Here is a 22,588-nt window from a genome sequence, read left to right as displayed (position 1 = left end):
GAAACACACAGGAAATAAAACAACACAGCAAAATACATGCAAACACAAACATGTCCAACCACACACAGAAAACAAAAACAGCCATGACACAGACAGACACACACGTCACAACATACACAAAACGGACACACAAAAGCTAAACAAACAAAAATGCACAGAAACAAGACACACAAAAGCACGCAGAAAACACACTAACGCCCACTCACTGATGCAAAGAGTGTCGTATGCGCTGACTGCGTGCCAAAGCGATTTCTGCTTAAAGACTTGTCACCCGCCCTACTGTATAGCAGCTCTGCGATGATGTCACACGTTAGGCGTGCGTGTCGCGCGCTCTAAATCATAAGCATCTCCCACGCGGGCCTCCTCCTGCCCGACCGACGTCATCCGACGCTTTTTTTTTTTCCCATTTCCTGCATGCAAAGAAACGCTGGAAGACGTGTGAGGAATGCATGTCGGCAGGTGAGAAAAAAGCAGCCGGACACGGACGTGTAACGAGCTCACTTACGTCTTGCCAACGCCCGCTTTTTATTCAACTAACAGACGACAAGTCGCTCACCATCCGTTTGCACTTAACAAAAATGTCCAAAGAAGAAGAAAAAAGGAAAAAAAAATGTCTACCCCCGTTCGTTTTGTTTTGTTGTTTTAGGTGATGTAGATGCGGTGGAAGTCGTTGGCCCCGAAGGCGCAGTTGCACTTGGGGCACTTGCGCTGGCGCGTGTCGTAGCGCATCTTCAGGCACTCGTAGCAGAAGACGTGGAAACACTTGGTGAGTACCGTGTCTTTGTCGCGCGTGTTGCAGCACGGGCAGCGCAGCTTGGCCTGCGCACACAAACAAACACAAAAGTGACATTAGAGGGGGAGGACGAACATTTGACCCCGCCCATTTCTCGCACCTTGTACTGGTTGATTTCCTCCTGCAGGATCTCGTCGGCGTCCGAGTACACCTCCACCTTCTTCTGTTTCTCCAGCTTCCGCCTCAGCCTGGAAAGATCCTCCTGGAACACAAGATGGATGACATTTGCACGCAGCACAACACACTAGGGGACAACATGTTTGCCGCGCAGCTTTGAAGCTTCAGGTTCGAATCTTGGAGCTGATATAGGCAGAAAAAAAATAAATAAAAAAAAATAGTGGTGCAGCCAAATTGATTTAAAAAAAATATAGGAATAAATAACCATTTGATTATTTATTTTCCATATGTGGTAGGGCTGCTCAATTATGGAAAAAATAATCAATTATTTTGGCAATAATTGAAATCATGGATATTCAATTATTTTTTTAGTACAAAAGAAAATGTTTAAACATTTAAAAATATTAAGACCAATTAAAAAAAAAAAAAACTATAATTATGTAAGTTCACAGAATTTATTATAATATATATTTATAATAATATTTATTTATTTATGTTGGCAAAAACTTGAAGTTGGAGTGCAACATTTTTTTTTGGTACAAAACAAAATGTTTAAATGTAAAAAACAAATAAAAAATTAAGACAAACAAAATTATTTGAAACTATAATTATGCAAGTTCGTTTTGGATGAAAAAAATATTAAATTATTAAAAACATTAAAAAAAAAAGTGGAAATGTCTAAATTTAAACAACTTTAACAGAATTACTATTTTTTTTTCCACAATTATGCTGATTTTGTAATTGTGGAGTGTAATAATTGAAATTGAATTTCAATTAATTGCACAGCCCTCGTATGCGGATTCTTATCTTTACTGCTGTTTTTTATTTTACGGGAAGAGTCTGTGCAGACTTGATGAAGGCGCATTCCAGACTTTAAGAGTTTTTTTGTTTTTTTAAAGGCCACTTTGATCAAATTTAAGAGCTTTCATTCAGCAGAGTTTCTGATATCAAAAGCTACACTCCAAAGGCTTGCAAAGAAAACGACAAAAGTTGCTTATCGCATGTGCGAGTGTTAAAAAGGAAGCGAAAGGAGTTTGTTCATACGCGGCTAACCTGCGCCCGCTTGAGGTTGCTGCTCTCCCTCTCGCGGGCCGTGCGGTTCTCGGCGACGGCGACCTGGATCTCCTTGAGTTTGGCTTGCGTGTGCTCCAGCTGCACCTTCTGGTCCTCGGCCAGCTGTGCGGCCTCCACCGCCTCGAGCAGGAAGAAAACAAAAAAACTAAACAAAACAATGTCACTCTGTAACAAGCTTTCACAAACGTATGCTTGAGGGCCTTTCAAACATTTTTTTCAAACATCCTGGGAGACATTTTCACAAGGACCCCCTCATAATATTAACACAACATGTGTTCCCCATAACAGCTATTGGAATTAGAAGGACAACTATACAAATTCATAGCTTTACAGGAAACTTAAGTCCTGTAAGAGTATATTAAAAGCTTAAGAAAGAAACTGAATTTCAATAGACAGTACAGACGCCTACTAGAACAGCTGAACTTTTATTTGGGGCTCATCAGAGGCACTTTAAAAGAAAAAAGAAAAAGAAAAGTTGTGAAAAGATTTTTAAAAACCGGCATCTGAGCAGGGGGTGTGTAGACTTTTTCAAAGCAGCAAGCGGGCCTCACCTTCCGCTTGTTGAGTTCCAGCGCTTGAGTCCTCAGCGAAAGCTCTTTCTCCAGCGTGGCCAGTGAGCTTTGAAGGACGCCCTCTTTTTCCTCCAACTTCTGCACCACCAGCAATTGAGCATCCACCTGTCAAGACAAACAAAAGAAAAAAAAAGAAAAAAAGACCACATTAGCAACTTTTTTTTTTTTGTGTATTGGCCAAAGCAATCAAAGTGTGGCTTTGGCTCCATCTGGTGGCGGCTTGGTGCCAAGGAACTATGTTGAAGTGTGTTGAGGAGCTTTCTAATTTTGCTTTTGCTGCCCTGTTGACACATTTTTTTGGGGCACATCAATTAGGAGTGTACAGTATATTCGGTTGACTATTAATGTAGCTGATTTATTTAAATGACATTTGTTCACGATGTCAGTGTCTACATCCAACAGTCACCAATCCTCCCTGCTTTTCAAGCGAAATGCTAGATGCTAAGCTAACTTACTCCACCGTCTACAAGTTGTGGCTGACGAACTAGCACGGCAAATAAGTTACAATGACAACAAGTACTGTTTTCCCTTTTCACTCAAGGATAAGAAGTAGTCAATTGTGTACCACAAAGGGATGAGAGTACAGGACAAAATGGAGAAACTATGCTAACCGCTATGCTAACCTGTAAACCTCCAGTAGCAAAACACCAGAATAGGAGCAGTACACTTTATATTGGTTTGAATGGACCCGCATTACAGTGGAGAGTAATTGATTATACGCCGCTAATTAATTGGTAGAATAGTAAACTGAGGAGGGAGAAATTAATACAACAGCGGGAGAGTAAGCATGCGACACGTCGGCAAACAAAAAATTAAGCAGTACATTAAGAAAAATGTCAGTCAGGAGAAGGCCCCTAAAAAATATATTCAATATTTATAATATCAGCTGTGTTCATTTGCACAAAAAAATAAATAAATACATTTTCGGTTTGATATGCACAATAAATGTTTTCAATGTAAATTGCCTAGCATCTGGCGATTCGATACGTATCACGATTCATTGGTCACGATTTCATTTGATACCAATTAATCCCGATACAAATCTGTAAATTGATTATTGCGATGTTTCTTTTTTTAAACTCAAATTTAGAAAATACTAATCATTAAACTTGTACATGTACACTGTAAGATTTGTATGATAATGTATTTAACTAACAAGTTGCAATCTGTTTCATGTTTGAACAGCATTAACATAAAATATTAAGGCTTAATGTTCCATTAATAACATTATTCCATGCTTAAAGGGATACTTTACTTATTTAGCCATTTTTCGCAGTCAAACATTAATATTTTGCCTATAATAAATTTGATATTTTCATTATTTTTTATGTACAATTAGTACCTTTAAAAACAAATTTTGCAACTTGCTGTCGACTGAAAATGACATCACAAGGGCTCAGGTAACCAATCACAGCTCAGCTTGTGAATGTCACATTACTAAACCTAGAAAACAGGTGAGCTGTGATTGGTTACCCTTGTGATGTCATTTTCAGTCGACAGCAAGTTGCAAAATGTGTTTTTAAAGGTACTAATTGTACATGAAAAATAATGAAAATATCAAATTAATTATAGACAAAATATTAACTTTTTATTGCTATAATGGGCTAAATAACTGAAGTATCCCTTTAAACTTTAAAGGGATACTTCAGTTATTGAGGGCCACACTTTAAAGTTTAAAGTGTGACCCCTAACCCCAAGTAAGACATTTTGTTGAATATTTCCATCTAAAATTGATGTTTAAACATCAATTTGGCCGCATATCGAATCAATACAAGAATTACGTGCTGTAATATCGTGATTATATCGTCGAATCAATTTTTCTTAACGCCCCTAGTTTTCAACCAATCAGGCCTCACCTGTTTTCTGAAGCTGAGCCGTGATTGGTTGAACTCAACCTGAACAACTGTGATGTCATTTTCAGTCAACGACAAATTGCAAAATTGCCGCCTTATGAGATGGATTAAAAACAGGTGGCTTCTTCTGCTTAGCAAACGCAACATTAAATAAAATGCCGTGTTAAGACTAGTGGTTGCAAATACAACATATTACGTTTTTTTTGTGTGTGTTGACTTCCCCCCCCGTCATCACGTTTGGCGTCCCACCTGCGTCTTGAAGGTGAGGACCTGGTCGGCCAGCTCCTCCTTCTCCTCCTTGAGCAGCTTGTAGATCTGGTTGGATTTGATGCGCTCGCTCATCAGCTTGAAGTTGGCGTCGTCCTTCTCGCGCAGTTGCTGCAACAGCCGGCTGTTCTGCTCCTGCATGTCCTCGAAGGCCTGGCCCGTCACGTCCATCTCGCTCAGCAGCGCCTCCTCCTCCTACACGCAAACAAACATCGGTTGCCGTGACGCCGCCTGCTTCCGACCAGAGCGTTGAAAGCAGCATGCGACTTGTGCGCCCTCGTAACAAAACCGACAACTCAAGCAGCGTCCATATTAGATCTTTTGGTTTTGAAGAACTGGATTTTGGGCAGGAAGGAATTCGGTTGAACAAATGTGAACCATACCGAGTTACTGTGCATTCGCGCTGGGCCTGAGGCCGTTTGCGAATTCAGGAAGAGTCTGGACCGCGTTAGTCGGACTGGACCTCCCAAGCGGAAGGTGCCGCAGGCTAGTCCAACGCGGACGTCTCATTGAGCTCGTCAAATGTGTACTGGACCATTTCAAATGGGCGTTCTTCAACATTTTAGGTCCTGGGAGACGTTTATACAAGGATTCAACGTGCACCCGTAAATGCCATGGGAATTATTAGTTTTTTGCCCCAAAAACATAACCGCATTCAATTGAATTGAATGAAATGAAATATTTAGCCATACGCTAGGAGAAAAAAAAAAAAAAAAAAAAAAAAAAGGAGCCTATAAAAGAAAGTAAATGTCCAAAGTTTGTGATCATTTCACATTTTCAATCACTTTAACTAGGGCTGTGCAATTATTTTAAATTCAATTACAATTATACTCCACCATTACAAAAACAGCATAATTATAAATAAATGCAAAAAAAACATAGATTATTAATAATGATTTTTAGTTGTTTAAATGTATACATTTGCACCTTTTAAATTTTTTTAAATAATTTAACAATTTTTGTTTCATCCAAATGGAACTTGCATAATTATAGCGTTTCAAAGAATTTTACTGGTCTTAAAATTTTTTTACGTTTAAACATTTTCTTCTTTTGTACCAAAAAATAAATGATTGTCCTGATCGTGATTTCAGCAAAAAAAAAAAAAAATGTGGATGGTTGTCCGACTGGCAACCAGTTCAGGGTCTCTCCCACCTATTGCTCAAAGCCAGCTGAGATAGGCTCCAGCACCCTCTGTGACCCTTGTGACGGAATAAGCGGTCAAGAAAATGGATGGAGGGATGGATAAAATAAAAAAATAAATAAAATAACCAATTACAGCTCAGCTTAACAGGTGAGCTGTGATTGGTCTTTGCCTGAGCAATTGTGATGTCATCTTCATTCAACAGCAAGTGGCAAAATGGTCACCCCGAGATGATTAATACTAATTTTGAGTTGTTTAAATTTATACCTTTGCACATTTTTTATTTTATTTTAAAATACATTTAATACATTTTGTTTAATCAAAAAGGAAATTGCATAATTAGTGTTTCAAAGAATTTTGTCTTAATATTTGACGTTTAAACATTTTTTTTGTTTACCAAAAAATAAATGATCGTCCTAATCGTGATTTCAACTGTTACCAAGATGGTCGTGATTCATATTTTCTCATAATCGAGCAGCCCAAACTTAAAAGGTCATAAAATAAACACGCAATTAACCCAAGTGATGCCACACCCATGCACACACAAAGTAGCTAATGGTTTGGTCGTTAAACACAAAATTCCAAAATTTTCAATACCCACATGATATTATGTTCAATAATAATATATAAACTGAATCTGACAAATGGTAGCATCGATTCTCTCCTTTCTGCCTTGCCCCGTTCTTTCATAATCGACAGTAGAAAAATGTGGGTTGCATAAAAATGCAGCCATGGACTCTCAAACTGGGTTTATTTCTTATAAAATGGAGCAATGGCGTCATCTACTGATGATTGGGCATCAGTAAAGTTGTTTCCACATTTGACATTTACAGTGGAGCACAATCAGATTCTCCCTCATCTAGCCATGTTGAAAATAAGGATACTTGTCAAACAGCTAGCTGCTAGCCTGAGCGCACAACAGCCAACCCGACACACTCATTCACCGACACCCACGTCACTCACCAGGCCACCTTTGAAAGACACTCACTCACACATATATTTTAGAGTGGAACGTGAAGGTAGCGACGCCAAGTGGACAACAATAAAACCTGCACCTCACATGCACATTTTGTTTCATAACAATTAAAAAAAAAAAATAGATCCGATTTATCAATGGAATGATCAGATTGTAAAACAATATTTGAGCGATAGCACACATGCAGGGTCACAGATTTATGTGATATGTCGCCAATTTTAATCAGCCCAAATCTATTGGTAGGGAGGAGTGTAATATTTGTGTTTTCTTGGTGTCAAAATAACAATTGACAACTGCAGTCTTTGCCAGGACACGAAAAGAGAACAAACCTATGGCCCACAAGAACAATAATCACAAGTGCCAAGCATGTTGTAAAAAGACTGAAAATCTCAGAGGAAACATTACACAAAATCCCCAAAAATGTTTAACTCACAAATGCAACATTTGTTCTAGACTTGCGTCATAATTTTTTTTTTCATGTATTTGTAAGTATGGCCCTCGGAGGACTTTGGGGGGGGTTCTCCAGTGCTGTACTAAAAAAAATGTTGAGGTCAAAAGGTACAAGCGTTTTAATATGGAGAGTAGGACATGAGCTCACGTGGGTGTGTCCGATATGTGGTGGTGGCTCAGGTTTAACCAATGACAACATTGCTGAAGCGACACTCGACCTCAGCGAGATTTTGCTTTTTGGCTCGTCCGCATCTCAATGACGGCCTTCCACGTGTGGCGTCATTCCCTGACCTGACAGACTTGGACGTCGTTACACTCAGAGAGGCACACCCAAAATGATTTCGCCCCCCTCCTAACCCCACAAAATCTGTTTTTCCAACCCCCCAGTCAATCATTCGGCTGCTCCTCCCTTTACTATTGCATCATGTTGAACCGAGTCCACATGCTCCATCTTGAAGTAAAGCTCGGCGTGTGTGCACGCGCGCGTGATGATTGAATACCTGCTTGGTGGCGCCCAGCTTCTTCTGCAGATGCTCGATGGTCTCTTCCGCCACTCGGATCTTCCTCAGGGCGTCTTCGTCCGCCAGCTTCTTGCTCTCCTTCCTTTCGCGCTCCTCCAGCTCGCGCACTCGCATCCGCAACTCGTCCACCTGCACGCGGACGTCGCATAACGTTACGGGAAATGTGGAACACTCAAGTGGCATTTTTTTGGGGGGATGACATGATTGTGACCTATAACCTGTACAACTTCAAGAAGAAAAAAAAAATCTTGTGTTCAGAATTACCCAATCACATTTATCCGGTTAAGGTGAAGGGTAATTGGATTTTTATTAGGTTTTAGGGGAACTAATGAGTAAAAATTTACACGAATTCACAGGCACACACACAAACGTACATACGCGCACACACAAAAAAAAAAAAAAAAAAAAAAAAAAAAAAAAAAAACTGATAAGATGTTAAATCGGTAAGACTGCTCAATGAACAATTCTGAGCTCTCTCTTTAAAAAATAATAAAATAACATTTATAGAGGGAAGTCAAACCCACAGAAAAGTTTTAACAACAATATGTTCTATGCAGCCCCACTGGTCTAATAATATGGCATTCTGGTTGATATGTTAGTGGAATATGAATAAGCAGCAAAATTATCCATCTCAGGGGGCGGCCATTTTGCCATTAGCTGTCGACTGAAGATGACATCAATGTTGCTTCGGGCTCAGGCAACAACCAATCAAAGCTCACCTGTTGTTGTTTTTTTTTAAGCTGAGCTGTGATTGGTTGTTATTTTATTATTTTGGTAATAATTGAAATCATAATTAGGACGATCATTTATTTTTTGGTACAAAACAAGAAACTGTTTAAACGTAAAAAAATTTAAGACGAAAAAAAAAAATGGTTGAAACACTATAAATATGCAAGTTCCTTTTGGATTAAATAAAATTTGTTAAATTAGTTATTTAATTTTTTTTTTTTTTTTTAAAAGGTGCAAATGTATAAATTTAAACACCTCAAGAATTATTATTTACAATCTTTTTTTCTTTACGGTTATGCTGAATTTATAATTGTGGAGTGCAATAATTGAAATTGTAATTGAATTTCAATTAAACAATTCTAAATTGAATTATATATTTAGAAAAAGAGGAAATTTCAGAAGTGGAAAAAATAAATAAAATAATAAAACTGTTTACAATATGACTGACATATCTTTTATAAGCAAATGTTAAGAGAAAAAAAATCTGGGGGAAAAAGATTTTTGTGGAAATAACACTTGAGATTTTATTTTATGGTTTATATCACCCATCCCTATTTGCAATGAGTCACCCTCAAAGGATAAAGATGGAGGGGGGGAAAAAAAAACAAAACAAAAAAAACAGACCTCAGCTTTGGATTTGCGTTCAGCTGCCATGAGCTGCACTTTGTCCCTCTGCTCCTTTGGAGCCGATTTGTACATGTCCAACAGGAGCTTCATCTCCTTCTGGGACTCTTGAGCTTTCCTGAACGACCACAAACCCACAAGATGTTTACACAACGCCGGGTTCAACAACTAGACTCAAAATGGCGTCGGCGCGGACGTACTTGAGCTCGACCCGGAGCATCTTCAAGGTGTCCGAGTCTTTCCTCTTGAGCTCGTCGCTGCGCTGCCTCTCGCGCTCGCGCTCTCGCTCGCGTTCGCGCTCCGCCTCCCGCTCCCTCTCGCGGGCCCGCTGCCTCTCCATCTCCTTCCGCCGCTCCTCCTCCTCCTCTTGGTCCTCGTCTTCCTCTTTCTTCACGTCCACCGCGTCGCCGCTCGACTCCTCCAGGGCGAGAACGCCGGCGTCGCTGCTCAGGCAGCGTAGCTTGCACCAAAAAATACAAAAAATCGGTTGAGAGCTGCTCATCGTCTTCTTTCGCTTGATGAACTTCAAACTTAAAACGCGGCTCATCTTACCTTGTTGATTTCGATCTGGGTTTCGCGCAGCTTCCTCTTGAAGCGCTGCACGTCCCCTTTCAGCTGCAGATTGTGGTTCTGAAGGCTGCTGATTAAGTGGCGCATCTCCCTGTTGATTGGTCCTGGAGAGGATGGCAGACAGGATGGGAAAAAAATAATAATAAAAATCAACAACTATTTTAATAATTGCATAATCGTTTGGAGCCATGGTTTGAATTTAAAATTGTCCAAATCCTGTGATTTCAATATATCAACAGTAACTGTTCACCAATTTCTGTAGTCCTTCGTGAAAGAAGACTGATTCTCTGCTGTGTTTGCAAACATCTGTTTTTACATTGGAAAACAATGACTGTTCAAACCGGTAACCATAGTACAACATCAATCCCCCTTTTTCAATCACTATACAAATATGACGTACGAGATAAACACCAATCACTAGTTAATAAAAGAGAAAAAATACTTTTGTAATACACTTTAATGCAAACTTAAAATAATCAGATTAGTCAATTAAATAATCCATAGATTAATCGATTGTAGTGACAGCAATAGTTGCAGCACAAGAGAATTATTTTCAAATCTCTATATCACAACAGATTTAAATCATTTTTCCCCACTGAAATGAGTAAATTGACATTGATATTGATTTCGTCAACGAAAACTAAACAAAAATAATTTTGTCAACGCACATTTTTCCCCTGGACTAAAACTAGACTAGACTAAAACCCTCAAAAACAAACAATTACGACTAAATCAGTATACATTTTCATCGACTAATGAAGACGAGACGAAAACGTACTGCACTTAAAAAAAAAAAAACTGGACTAAAATCTATGGACATTTTAGTTCATGAACAAAAACGAGATGAAAATTATATGACTGTTGAAAAAAAAAAAGACAACGGCTACAACATTAAAACTAATGTTAATCCGACCGCTAACTAATGCCTGCTAACTTACTAGCTTGTAGCATCGAGCCATAGTAGCCACTTGTTGATGTACTGTAATTGTGTGTGACATTTTACATCAAAATGATTAGAGAAAATTGTAGGTGAAATCGTTTTAGATCCAAAATGTTCAACATATCTGCTGACAAAAAATATACAGGGATAAAATGATTAGCCTGACTGAAACTAAAATGTTGACAGTTTTTGTTGACTAAAACTAGATGAATAAAATTATGTTTGCTTGGACTAAAATAAAGACTAAAATGCTAGTTTTATAGTCGACTAAAAATAGACTAAATAAAAATGGGATGGGGTGGGGTGGACTATGATAAAAACGAACAAGCCTGACTGAAATTGGACTAAAACTGAGACTAAATTTAAAAATGCCAGATAAAATGAACACTACCCCAAACAATGCCGACAAAAAAAAAAAATTATGTTCAATTTTGTAATAATAAAACAACACTTGTAAAATTATTAAATAAGATTAAAAAAAATGACAAAACTTCCTAATATAAAGTTATGTGTTTGACTGTTTTGGTGCGGTTTGGTGCATTATACGGTACCCGCTTGCTCGTTGGCGGCAAGATTTTGCTCAAACTCAATGCGCAACATTTCGTATTCTTTGCGCACTTGGGCCAGCGTGTCCTCCAGCTGGATGACTTCCGTGCGCAGCTTCTTCTGAAGGGACAGCTCGTCACTCTAAGTGGGTCGGATGCGCACAAGTTAGTGCGTACGGGCGTCTCTCAACAAAATGTCAATTACGTAGAAAAGTTCTTTTGGGAACAACGAATGTGTATATAGTACCTCCATGTGCTCAATCTGTCTGAGGTGGGCGTTCTTGGCCGTGAGCAGGAGCGCCCGAGCCTCGTCCAGCTGGGTTTTCACTCCCAGGGACTCGCTGTAGAGCAGCGCGAACTGCGACTGCAGACACTTGTACTCCAGCGTCTCCTTCACGACCTCCTCCGGAATATTACGCAAATCCATCTGGGACGTGGAAGAAGCGGCGGCAGTCAGTCTCAATTTCAAATGCAAAAGTTTTTGTGATGTAAATAAATACATAAAATAAAATAAAAAAATTACCATTTGTGACTTCGAAATTGTTCAACTGAACTGTGCATTAATTAAATTTTTTTGATGGGAAGTAAAAATAAAAAACTGAGTTCATGTAGTTGTGCAAGTATAACAATTAGCTAGTTTTGTCTAGTGATCAACGCTGTTCACTGCATTTCAAGTTGCATTGTGGGATACATTCATTTACTCAGTACACATCCAAACACTACAAAATGGCAAACTCATTATATGGAGCACTATACATTATAATAATCGGCCCGCTGGTACTGGGCTTTTTAAAGAATATCGATATCAGCCTTTTTTAAAAAAAATCTGATGGCCGATAAAAGTTAAATCTAAAACCATTTTAAACTCAAGGAACTATTGATTTAAATTTTCAGTTGACTTTATAAGAGATGATGCTGACCCTGGGAACCTTTTATTTTTATTTATGATTAAAACAAAGAAATGTGAAGGTTTAAGATTTCGGGTATTTTTAAATTTTGGTATTGTATAAGGAAAAAAAAATAAACAATTATAATTATTATTAAATTAAAAAAAATCTTGCCAATAAAGACTTACATTACAAAAAAAGTAAAGATTGGCATTTGTATTTTTTTTTTAAATTCACTTTTTACTGAAAATTAATATCGGCTGCTGCTCGTTTCCTTATCATCGGCATTGGTACAATGACTAAAGCGAGATTCTGGTGCCCCAAACACTCCAATTCAACATCCGCTTCCCTCACACCTGCTTTGTTTCGTGAAATGAAACCTAACTTGAGCTGCGGTTTGTCTGGCCGCTCGTCAACATGGCCGCCCCCGCCGGGAGCAAAACAAATGCAATTGAGAACTTGCTGAAAAAGCTGAAGTGGCTCCAGTTGACGTCATGCGCACAGCATTCCACCAGAGCCTAATTGGGACCCTCGTGGGTATTATGAGAACATGCAAACTGTAGCAGCTTGTTAGGAAGAAGAGTTTCACGCGGCTGCTCGACGAGCCGGCCACGAAACGTCGTTGTCACCTTGAGCTTCTCGCTCTCCCTCACAGCTTCTTGGAGCTCCACCTGCAGCTTCTCCAACTCGGCCATGCGGCTGTTGGCCAACTCCTGGATGTGCTCCAGCTCTGTGTTAAGACTCTCAAACTGTGGAGCGGGGAAAAAAAACAAAGTTATGAATGAAAGATACGCAAATCGGAAGGGGGTCGTTTTGACAAGCACTCACCTTTTGAATGGTTAATGTAATTTGGCCTCCGGCGAGCCCGCCTGAGCTGCCGGTGCTACTGTAGCCAGACTTCAGCTGCAGACCACAAACAATAGACCCAGAGGTTAGAAACCAATTATGAAATATTAAGAGTACACTACAAATTGGTTTTAGAATTTATAGTTTTTGTTCTATCCGCCAATCCATCCATTTTAATTCACCCCAGCTATGGAAAAGCGCCTCATGTATTAACCCTGTTGAGGAAGAATGGCTTTAAATTTTGTTTATTTGGATTTAAATGCTTCCTGTCACTGGCATTTAAAAAAAAATGATAGCAATGCATTTTTCCAATGATGCTCCCATAACATTCTGGTGAGAAAACATCAACTTTCAAAAGCGTTTGTCGTCATCAGGGTCACGGGTTGAGTTGAGGCTTATCCCAGATGATGTGGGTGAGAGGTGGGGTACACTCTGGATTGGTCAGCAAGGCATTCACAGAGCAAATATCGACAAACAACCACTTACACTCATGTGTACGTGTGTACGTACACTCACCTACATTAATTGGCTCCAATTAACCCCCCTCGATCAGAAAAAAGAGGGGTGAGTATCTCCAGCCAAAAGGAGGAAAGAGGGAGCAAGGTGAAAGGGACACAGATGCCCTTTTGCTCTCTTGATTAATGAGCTTTCTTTTCTTTTTTTTTTAAAAATAAACGTGCCAGCGGGCACTAGTTCGCCACGAGGACAACATGAATAGCTCACAGGTCTGTTCTAAAAATAGCGCAGCAGTGATAGCATAATGTAAACTACCAAGAATAATTAAAATGAAAGAAGAATGTTAACATTTATTTAAACTTAGCACGGTGCACATTTCTTCTGTACCAAATATTCAATATTTTGTTTAAAAATAGCAGATTAAGTTCAATGGAAAAAAATAGTTACACATATATAAAAAAAAAAAAAAAAAAAAAAAAAGTTATTGTAGAGCAGTAATTTTGATACAGTTGTTGTTTTTTTGTGTGCTTAGGGTTAAAATACTGGCAGAATCTAATATCGGCCCATGCCTAATTCGCACCCCATAACTGTGAGGCAGACATAAGCAATAGTCCACTGTCCTGCCTTTTTTTTTGTTTTTTTACATGATCATATACATTGACATTGTCAAGTTATAATTAATGATGTTTGTTTTTTTGGGGTTTTTTTTTTTAGTATCCTAAATTTTCTGACCGTTTCCCAGTATTGAACACACCCTTAAGAGAGCAAATATGGTCATGTCCGAAGTGCCAAAATAGACAGAAACACTGCAAAAAGAGACGAACTGATTTCACAATTCCCATAGTCAAAACAACAAAAGTGCACCTGCTCCATGGCCTCCGCCAAGTGCTTGTTGAGCTTTTGTTCCCTATTTCGCAGTTTTTCAATGTCCCACTGCAGGTCCTCCACAGTGGTCTCCATTTCCGACACCTTGGTCTCCGCGCTGGTCACCTTGTCCACCCATTCGTTGTACTGTCATGAGAGGGTAAATGCTTGTTTGCTTATGACGTGCATACAGAGATACAAACTGAGTGTGTCTGGGATAGGGTTGTGCAATTAGTCGAAATTCAATTACAACTATTACACTCCATAATTACAAAATCAGCATAATCGTAAAAAAAAAAAAAAAAAAAAAAAAAAAAAAAAAAATATTAATACTAATTTTTGAATTTTTTTTGTACCTTTTTTAAATTTTAAAGTAACTAATTTAATAGTTTGTTTCATCCAAAAGGAACTTGCATAACTATAGTGTTTTATTAAGAATTTTATTTGTGTTCAGATTTTTTACATTTGTTTAAACATTTTCTTGTTTTGTACCAAAAAAAAAAAATAAATAAATAAATAAATAAATAAATAAATAAATAAAAATTGAATGATCGTCCTACTGCAGAGTGCACATGCTGCACTCCAACTTCAAGTTTTTGCTAAAAAATAAAAAATATATATTATTATAAATTCTGCTTGGTCGACCAATTTGTCTTAATATTTTTTAAATGTGGAAACATTGTCTGGTTTTGTACCAAAAAAAATAAATGATCGTCCTACGCATGAGCTGCACTCCAATTTCAAGTTTTTGCCAAAAATAAATAAATATAATTATAAATATATATTATTATAAATTCTGTTTGGTCCAAAAGAGACTTACATAATTATCATGTTTCTATTTTTTAATTGGTCTTAAATGCTTAAAAACATTTTTGTTTTCTACCAAAAAAAAAAGAAAAAAAAGAAAAGAAAAAAAAGAAATAATTGTTTGAATAACCGTGATTTCAATTATTGCAAAAATAACCGTGATTATTATGTTTTCCATAATCGAGCAGGCCTAGTCTTGGACATCTCACCTCCATGGACGTCTTGTGATGTCGGCCTTGCAGCAGAGTGGCCTGGTCTCGCAGTCTGCGGTTCTCATCCAGCAAAGTGTGGTTGACGGCGCCCACACTGGCCAGGCTCTCGTCCTCGCACGCTACAATGAAAGAACATTCTTGGGTGACTTTGTCAGTTTTACAGATTATAGTGAAGTCCCCACATCATTCATTATTTGGGCTATATAAAAGGTGTATTTTAAGATGTTCATTTTTAAAATAAAATGAACATGTTAACAAAAATTAAAAAAGGCGACCAATGAAAGCAGAAGGTTTAAAAATCACATTGAAATAGTGATTTGAATTCATTTAAAAAAAAAAAAAAAAAAAAGAAGTGATTTGAATTCAATTTGCCCAACTTATATTTAAGTTGCCTATCAAAAACCAGCCATCAATTTTATAAATTACTAGTTACTTCACAACGAAAGTTTCCAACTTTGAAAGTCTCCGGAATCCCGCGACCATCATCAGAACACATTTGCCTTACCTGCAGCTTGGATCTGCTTGCACATGTCTTCGATGCAGCTGTGCAGTCTGTCAAAGACGCACACGAGGCAGGCGATGGCGTCCTTGCTGAACAGCATGCGGTCCTGGAGATGCAGCGTGACCTCCTCTTCGCTGCTGTTCTCCAGCGTGGCCAAGAAACCTTTGGCGCTGTCGCTCAGTGGAGGAGGTGGCGATGACAATGCTTCGATGCACGAGAATTGATGATTAGATAAAAGGGTTTGGCCAGAAATATTGAAACAGTACAAAATAGTTATTTACTAACCTGTGGTTGATTCTCGTGGGGGTTCTGTGGCGGTTAAATGTTCCAATCCATCAGGTGGTGGAGGCTGCTGGGGAGGCTCCTGGTGCCCATCTTTTGTTACTTCATCTTGCTGCTGATGCTCTGGTTGCTTTCTGTCATTGTGTACCTCAGGCAGTGGAGGCGGAGGCACACCAGAGGTTGGTGAGGCGATATTGATGCTGTCCGTCTCCATGGGCACAGGATCAGGTAGTGGAGCAGGTGGGGGGGCTGGGGTTGATGGTACTGGGGTCTCTGGCTCAATACATTTGCGCAGAACATGGATCTTTTCTTCCAGCTGTAATATAATATTTAATCATATATCATTATATATGCTGCAGAAATACAATTGTTTGGTGTGGTAATACCTCAGACCAGTAGCGGTTTACAATCAGCAGGGTGGTGTCATCAGTCGCTTGCCTCTTTTCAAGCTTCTCGATTTTCTCTCGTAACTCGTCCTCCATCGCCTGCCGCTGCTCCAAGCGCTCACTCAGCTTCTTATTCTTAAACTGGATTACTTTCATGTCCATTTCCTCCTGCACACCAAGGAAGAAAGGCTTGACCATGCTGAATTCAATTGCAGGCAGATTTGCCATGTAAATGAACCCACCGTAGACGAGACTCCTGCTATGCGAATGGGCTCAATGAGAGTTGTGGTGGTCTTCTCCTCCTTTTTGCTTTTCTTCTCAGGTGGGCCGGGGGGACTGTCTCCCCCGGAGGGACGTTTTCCTCCCCCTGCACCTGACATTTTGACTTCCCCTGCGAGTAAGTCAACATTAATCAACATTTAGACTTCTCTTGAAGTAATTAAAAACTAAAACCCCTCATTGATTCATTATATTGACGACTACCCTCGACTTTAACCTCGTTTAAACAAAAAGCGACCAACTGTTAGCATGGTAATAATGAGTAAATGTAAATCTGGAAGATAAGTGGCTAACCAAACCGAAAATGCACCTTTTACTTAGCTGCGATTAGCTTATATTAGCCCCATTCACTGAGGTAATGTAGGCTAATGCTAATAATACCGCCTCCGTCAAAGCACACTGAATTGCTGGACGACCGGAACAACGTTTTACACGGATAAATAAACAAATTTCCCAATAAAGTCCGCAAACGAAACAGTTTTTCGTCTCTACGATACAAACCTTCTCAGGAGCAAGTTGATGAAACGCTTCAAGTCATCGGAGCAACTAGCGGAAGTGGCGCTACGTACTTCCGCTCATGAGTCGCCAACAAGCAAACATATTTTATTTATATTTTATTTTCATTTTTGCTTTGCTTTATTTTTTTAGTGAATGTGTTCAAGTTCGGATGCTTATGGAGTGTTCTGTTTTCATTAAAAAATAAACTATATAAAACATCGGAGCAGCTAGCGGAAGTTCTGTGCGTATTTCCGCTAAAGTCACTGCCTGGCAAAATAGCGATTTATTTTTATTTTTTGCTATTTTTTTATTGAATGTGTTTCAAGTTTGGATGCTTATTGAGTGCTCTAATTAAAATAAACTATATAAATTACAGTTAGAAAAAAAAAAGACCGCAACACACTCCGCCCACGTGAGGGCGATACTGACGGGGAAAAAAACAAAAAAACAAACCGAATGCAGTTACGAGGAATGCAGGAAAAATGTCATCACATTCCAAATCTAGTCTTTTTTTCGACCGACTCGCTTCGGATATTATCGCCACTGACGCGTGTGCAGTGATGGCTTCACATTAGTTTTGTCGCATCACGCTGCACCCTTTGACCGCTCCCACGGTGCTTGTTGTTAGCGTTTCTCTGTCATACATGGTGAGTACTGAATAGCTTTACACGGTCAGTGAACTGCGGCGAGCGAGGCCACGACTAGCACTTAAGTATAAGTAATATATCATATTTTAGAAACAGCACAAGAAAGACATGGAAAAAATACATCTCAATTATGTCTGCCTCGCGTGTGTGGAAGAACAGCGATCGGAAAACACGTACATACCTACATACAACAAACACACTTCCCTGTACTGCAGTTCCTGTTATTGAGTGTTCCCTTCAAGTTGAACTCTGACTACCTTTTTTTGTTGTCTAAAGCGCTCCATCCCGCCAGCATGACAAAAGACATAGTGCTTGGAGATGATCTGCCTGACTGGGTGGGTGCAAAAGAGTTTTACCAGAAGTATGACCCCAAAGAGGTGATTGGCCGGTGAGTCCATTGGGTAACACAAGTAGTGGAAGATCACAGAATATCTCTTTCCAGGAAATGGAAAAGTGAGAAAAGAAGTGTTTTTCATAATTTCATACGGATAAGGCTTTTGGCCCCAAATTTGAACATCCTGGTTAAAAGTTTACTTTGAAAGCAATTCTAACTGTTGAGCTGTCGTCTTCATTTTTTAGGGGTGTGAGCAGCGTGGTACGCAGGTGCGTGCACAGGCACACGGGGCAGGAGCTGGCCGTCAAGATCATCGAGATCACCTCTGAGAAGATGACCATCCAGCAGTTGGAGGAGGTCAAGACCTCCACGCTGAAGGAGATCCAAGTCCTCAACATGGTCAAGGGCCACTCGTCAATCAGTAGGTGCAAAATGCACTCATGACATAAAAATGGAAGCGAGTTTGATAACAGCCCTTTATTCTTTCACTTAGTTACACTCATTGATTCCTACGAATCTGCGACCTTCATCTTCCTGGTGTTTGACCTGTGAGTAGGATCACATGTACCTATTACTGCTGTGACAAATTAAAATAAGTCAATAAAAGAATGGTTACGTTTTTTTCTGCTTGACAGTATGCGGCGGGGGGAGCTGTTTGACTACCTCACAGAAAAAGTTACACTGAGTGAGAAAGAAACAAGGTGAGTTTGTGTCCAAAATGAAAACAAAGAAACGTGTCAAACACGACCATGCTTGCTCGTGAACGCAGGAGCATGATGCGAGCTCTGCTGGAAGCGGTGCGCTACCTCCACTCCCGCCACATCGTCCACCGCGACCTGAAACCCGAGAACATCTTGCTGGACGACCATGGACACATCAAACTGTCCGACTTTGGCTTCTCGGTGCAGCTGCAGCCCGGGGAGAAGCTGAGAGGTACTCGAGTGAGAGATCAAAAGTGTTCGACACGACGCAACACTTTTCAAAATCACGACTCTGCGTCTGTTGTTGTCATCAGAGCTTTGCGGAACCCCCGGTTATTTGGCTCCCGAAATACTGAAATGCTCCATGGATGAAATGCACCCCGGCTACGGAAAAGAGGTTGACCTGTAAGTCCAGACCAGATGCGTCTCATTTATTGCGTCCCGCAAGGAAGGAAGCGTGGGCTTAAATTTGCTTATTTTGGTTTGATTGTTTCTTGTCTCTCTCTCTTTTTATTTATTTTTTTGAACAAGTTCGCTCAGGCTTCTGCTAGAAAGTGAAAAAAAATGTCAGGAAAAGCCCACTAGAACATCAGAAATTTAGAAGTGGGTGTGCACACTTTTGCAGCCACATTATTTCAGATATTTTTACTCCCCACCAGTTACTTTAAATTGATACTGATGTGAGTGTATGCAGTCCCTCGAGTAGTATAATATTGCAATCGAGTAGTATAATATTGCAAGTGTTTAGTTGGTGCCGTGACCTGGATCCCAATCTAACCCTTCTGTGTGTTACCACAGCTGGGCATGCGGCGTGATCCTCTTCACCTTACTGGCGGGCTCGCCGCCCTTCTGGCACCGCAAGCAGATGCTGATGCTCAGGATGATCATGGAGGGCCGCCACAAGTTCGGCTCGCCCGAGTGGGACGACCGCTCGGACACCGTCAAGGATCTGGTGAGCCGGAATTATTTGCACCGATAATAAGTGGATTGAAGTACACTTACCTCGATGTTTGCACGCCGACGTTCAGATCTCCAGGCTGCTGGTGGTGGATGCCGCCGCGCGCCTCACGGCCGAGCAGGCCTTGGCGCACCCTTTCTTCAGGCAGTACCAGAAGGAGGACGTGCGATGCTTCAGCCCCAGAAAGTCGTTCAGGGTGAGTGGATTCAGAAATCCATCAGTTGGGGGGGAAGTGGAAGAAACTGAGTACAAATACTTTAACTATGGTATTTCAGGAATCTGTATTTTACTTTTGAACTTGAGTGCAAAAATTCATTTAGACTTTCGCACTTAACTCATTCACTGCCACTGACGGTTATAGACGTCAAAGATCCAATTTTAAGGCCATTTCAGAGTCTGTACTTTTCTTACTTTTACTCTAGTAAAATGTATCGATTCTAATTTCCTCAATGACATGATAAAAACTCCACCAACATTACATTCCAAATTAAATTTTGCAGAGCCAGTAACTGGTTAAACAATTAAAACACGAACATTTAAACACAAACATTGACATCAGCAAGGGTGAGATGAAAATATTTATCATTCTAATTCAATAATTGTAAATATACATTTAAAAGATTCTGAATTGCTTTAACGTGCAATAAGTCAGGTCTGTCATAAATGTAAGAAAATACTTTTAATTGCATGTTAACTGTAAGTTTCAAGAAAACAGTAAAAATATATTTTTCTTATGAATAGATGGGAAAAAGATATTAAAATAATCGATTCATGGTTTTATGAACCAGGCTCAAAGGAAAATTGATTCGATAGATTAATCAATTTTGTAAACCCAGCCTTAGTAAAATGAATCACTACTTCTACCTTTACTGGACTCTTTGTCAAGTGATAAAAATGGATTTTGATTAAAAAAAAAAAATTACGGTATTTACCTGAATGGGTGGCGATCCGCTGCTGGCCGGCTAACACAGTGCTAGCACCAAACAAAATGGAGTTTCCAGTAGGGCTGCACAAAAAAATTGCGATATTGGCCTATGCAATATGCATACGCAAAGACATGCAATAAGTTTGATGTGGACTTTTATGCTTTTATCTGAATTTGACCAGTCAGACTGTCAGGTTTACCTCTTTGACATTTATTAAACATGACAAAAAAGGAGAGAAGACGCTCAGTTCAAAGCTCGCGAGGAGAGAGGAGAAGAACTGACACAATTCACTACTGCAAATCCTCTCCTCACCCTCTCTTTTTATTTGGTTTCCACTCCCCTAGTTACGTGGGTGTTCCAACCCTAATGCAAATGCAAAACATAGTTGGAACACAGTCTACTTAATGAAAATGTGCACTGCCATCCAATAGTTGAACATTATCGAGAGGTAATTACATTTAATTAAGAACACATTGAGTTTGATTATTTTGCCGCATGAAAAAAATGTAATTCTTTCATTAGATAATAAAAATGTCTTTTCTTTAGGTACATGTTAAATATCGCAATATCTATCGCTATATTCACCAACTATATCGCATGTTTTTCCAATATCGTGCAGCCCTATAGCAAACTTTGACGCCGTACTTGAGAGACCAAGTAGCTTAGTGCTAGCTAGGATGAGTTTAAAATGGGACCGTCACAGAAACATACTTTGTTCTGCCGTTTTAAACAAAAAAAGGTTACCTATTCCATGTGTTACTAATTCAGTACGATACGAGTACTTTGTTACACTTCTAAAATCCGTGTTGCGCCGCCAAGGACTCCCAACGTGATCCCATGTTGTCTTCTTCGTCAGGTGCTAATCGTGACGGTGCTGGCATGCATCCGGATGTACGCGCGCTACCGCAGGGCCCGCCCGCTGACCCGCGATGTGCTGGCCCGAGATCCTTACTCGCTGCGGGGCGTGCGCAAACTCATCGACGGCTGCGCCTTCCGCATCTACGGCCACTGGGTGAAGAAAGGCGAGCAGCAGAACCGGGCCGCCCTCTTCCAGAACACGGCCAAGGTCATGTTGCTCGAGCTGGACGACTTTGAAATATAAACCTCACGTCTTGTTTTTTTAATGGCGCTGTTGTCGTTTTAATTTCAAGAGGAGGGATTCAGGAATTTATGCCTTACTGCATGCTGTCTCAAGCACGCGCATTTTTTGGGTTGTTTTAACCTGTCAATTGTCAAGTTTTTTTTGTTTTTTTTTGCAGTGTGCTTCGCATTAAAAGGGCATTTATTCATGTGTTTATTTGGGATTCTAACACTCACCTTCAGGAAAACACTGTGATTAGTTCTTGAACAAACTACTCACAAAACGTTTGGGCTTTCGGCTGAAATTTCACGATGAACCTAAAATGTACCGAAACACTGACCAAGTGCATTGAAAAGTTACAAGAAAGTCAAATTAAGTTCTCCACCAAAGGATCAAGTGCATTTAGGGTTTATCCTGATATCCTGTGCTTTTTTGTGAGTAGCGTATTAGCATACAAATAGATTGTATTGAACTTAAACTTGTAGACATTCTTGCGATACGAACGAGTACTGAAAGTCAAATGTGAAATATTTACTGTACTTGCATGTTTTTGGTTAAAAAAAAAAAAAATCTCTCCACGTTTCTTCATAAGAAACTAACTGTTGTGACTGTATTTCCTGTGAAAACTCATTCCATTGCACCATAACCGTTGAACGTGACTAAATAAATACTATTTAATATTTGCTCTAGAATCTAATGTCTTTTTTTTTTTTTTTTTTTTTTTTTTTTGGGTGATTTGGCGCACTACAG

At 39.6% G+C, this 22,588-nt stretch overlaps 2 protein-coding genes across 2 annotated transcripts; one reads left to right on the top strand and one right to left on the bottom strand.

The window, feature by feature from the left end:
- Positions 1 to 483: 483 nt before the first annotated feature.
- rnf40 (ring finger protein 40) lies at positions 484 to 17,353 on the bottom strand. The gene is made up of 20 exons (XM_077502144.1): positions 17,195 to 17,353; positions 16,657 to 16,805; positions 16,415 to 16,582; positions 16,032 to 16,344; positions 15,750 to 15,950; positions 15,242 to 15,363; positions 14,226 to 14,372; positions 12,888 to 12,962; positions 12,689 to 12,808; positions 11,420 to 11,599; positions 11,179 to 11,314; positions 9,670 to 9,791; positions 9,318 to 9,577; positions 9,118 to 9,235; positions 7,744 to 7,893; positions 4,659 to 4,871; positions 2,536 to 2,661; positions 1,964 to 2,104; positions 894 to 995; positions 484 to 819 (listed from the first exon to the last, which is right to left on the bottom strand). The coding sequence occupies exons 2-20, from the start codon at positions 16,792 to 16,794 to the stop codon at positions 643 to 645; spliced, it is 3,009 nt and encodes a 1,002-aa protein (XP_077358270.1). The 5' UTR covers positions 16,795 to 16,805; positions 17,195 to 17,353; the 3' UTR covers positions 484 to 642.
- A 124-nt stretch (positions 17,354 to 17,477) lies between these two features.
- Positions 17,478 to 22,530, top strand: phkg2 (phosphorylase kinase, gamma 2 (testis)). Its single transcript, XM_077502149.1, has 10 exons — positions 17,478 to 17,838; positions 18,115 to 18,226; positions 18,418 to 18,593; positions 18,666 to 18,720; positions 18,808 to 18,873; positions 18,942 to 19,105; positions 19,188 to 19,278; positions 19,672 to 19,825; positions 19,902 to 20,027; positions 21,614 to 22,530. Exons 2-10 carry the CDS (start codon positions 18,132 to 18,134, stop codon positions 21,857 to 21,859), a joined length of 1,173 nt encoding a protein of 390 aa, XP_077358275.1. The 5' UTR covers positions 17,478 to 17,838; positions 18,115 to 18,131; the 3' UTR covers positions 21,860 to 22,530.
- The last annotated feature ends 58 nt before the right edge of the window (positions 22,531 to 22,588 follow it).

This window comes from Festucalex cinctus, chromosome 17 (assembly GCF_051991245.1).
Source record: "Festucalex cinctus isolate MCC-2025b chromosome 17, RoL_Fcin_1.0, whole genome shotgun sequence".
NCBI classification, from domain to species: Eukaryota; Metazoa; Chordata; class Actinopteri; order Syngnathiformes; family Syngnathidae; genus Festucalex; species Festucalex cinctus.
Note: the sequence above shows the minus strand (reverse complement) of the source record. Positions and strands in the feature narration are given on the sequence as shown.

Bases quoted from the DNA above. Each gene is read 5' to 3' on its own strand.
- phkg2 (XM_077502149.1), top strand. From the start codon at position 18,132: ATGACAAAAGACATAGTGCTTGGAGATGATCTGCCTGACTGGGTGGGT. The intron at 18,721-18,807 runs GTGAGTAGGATC...TCTGCTTGACAG, and splicing joins ATCTTCCTGGTGTTTGACCT to TATGCGGCGGGGGGAGCTGT. The intron at 18,874-18,941 runs GTGAGTTTGTGT...TCGTGAACGCAG, and splicing joins CTGAGTGAGAAAGAAACAAG to GAGCATGATGCGAGCTCTGC.
- rnf40 (XM_077502144.1), bottom strand. From the start codon at position 16,794: ATGTCAGGTGCAGGGGGAGGAAAACGTCCCTCCGGGGGAGACAGTCCC. The intron at 14,373-15,241 runs GTGAGATGTCCA...CTCTCATGACAG, and splicing joins ATCACAAGACGTCCATGGAG to TACAACGAATGGGTGGACAA. The intron at 996-1,963 runs GTTAGCCGCGTA...CTTGTGTTCCAG, and splicing joins GCAACCTCAAGCGGGCGCAG to GAGGATCTTTCCAGGCTGAG.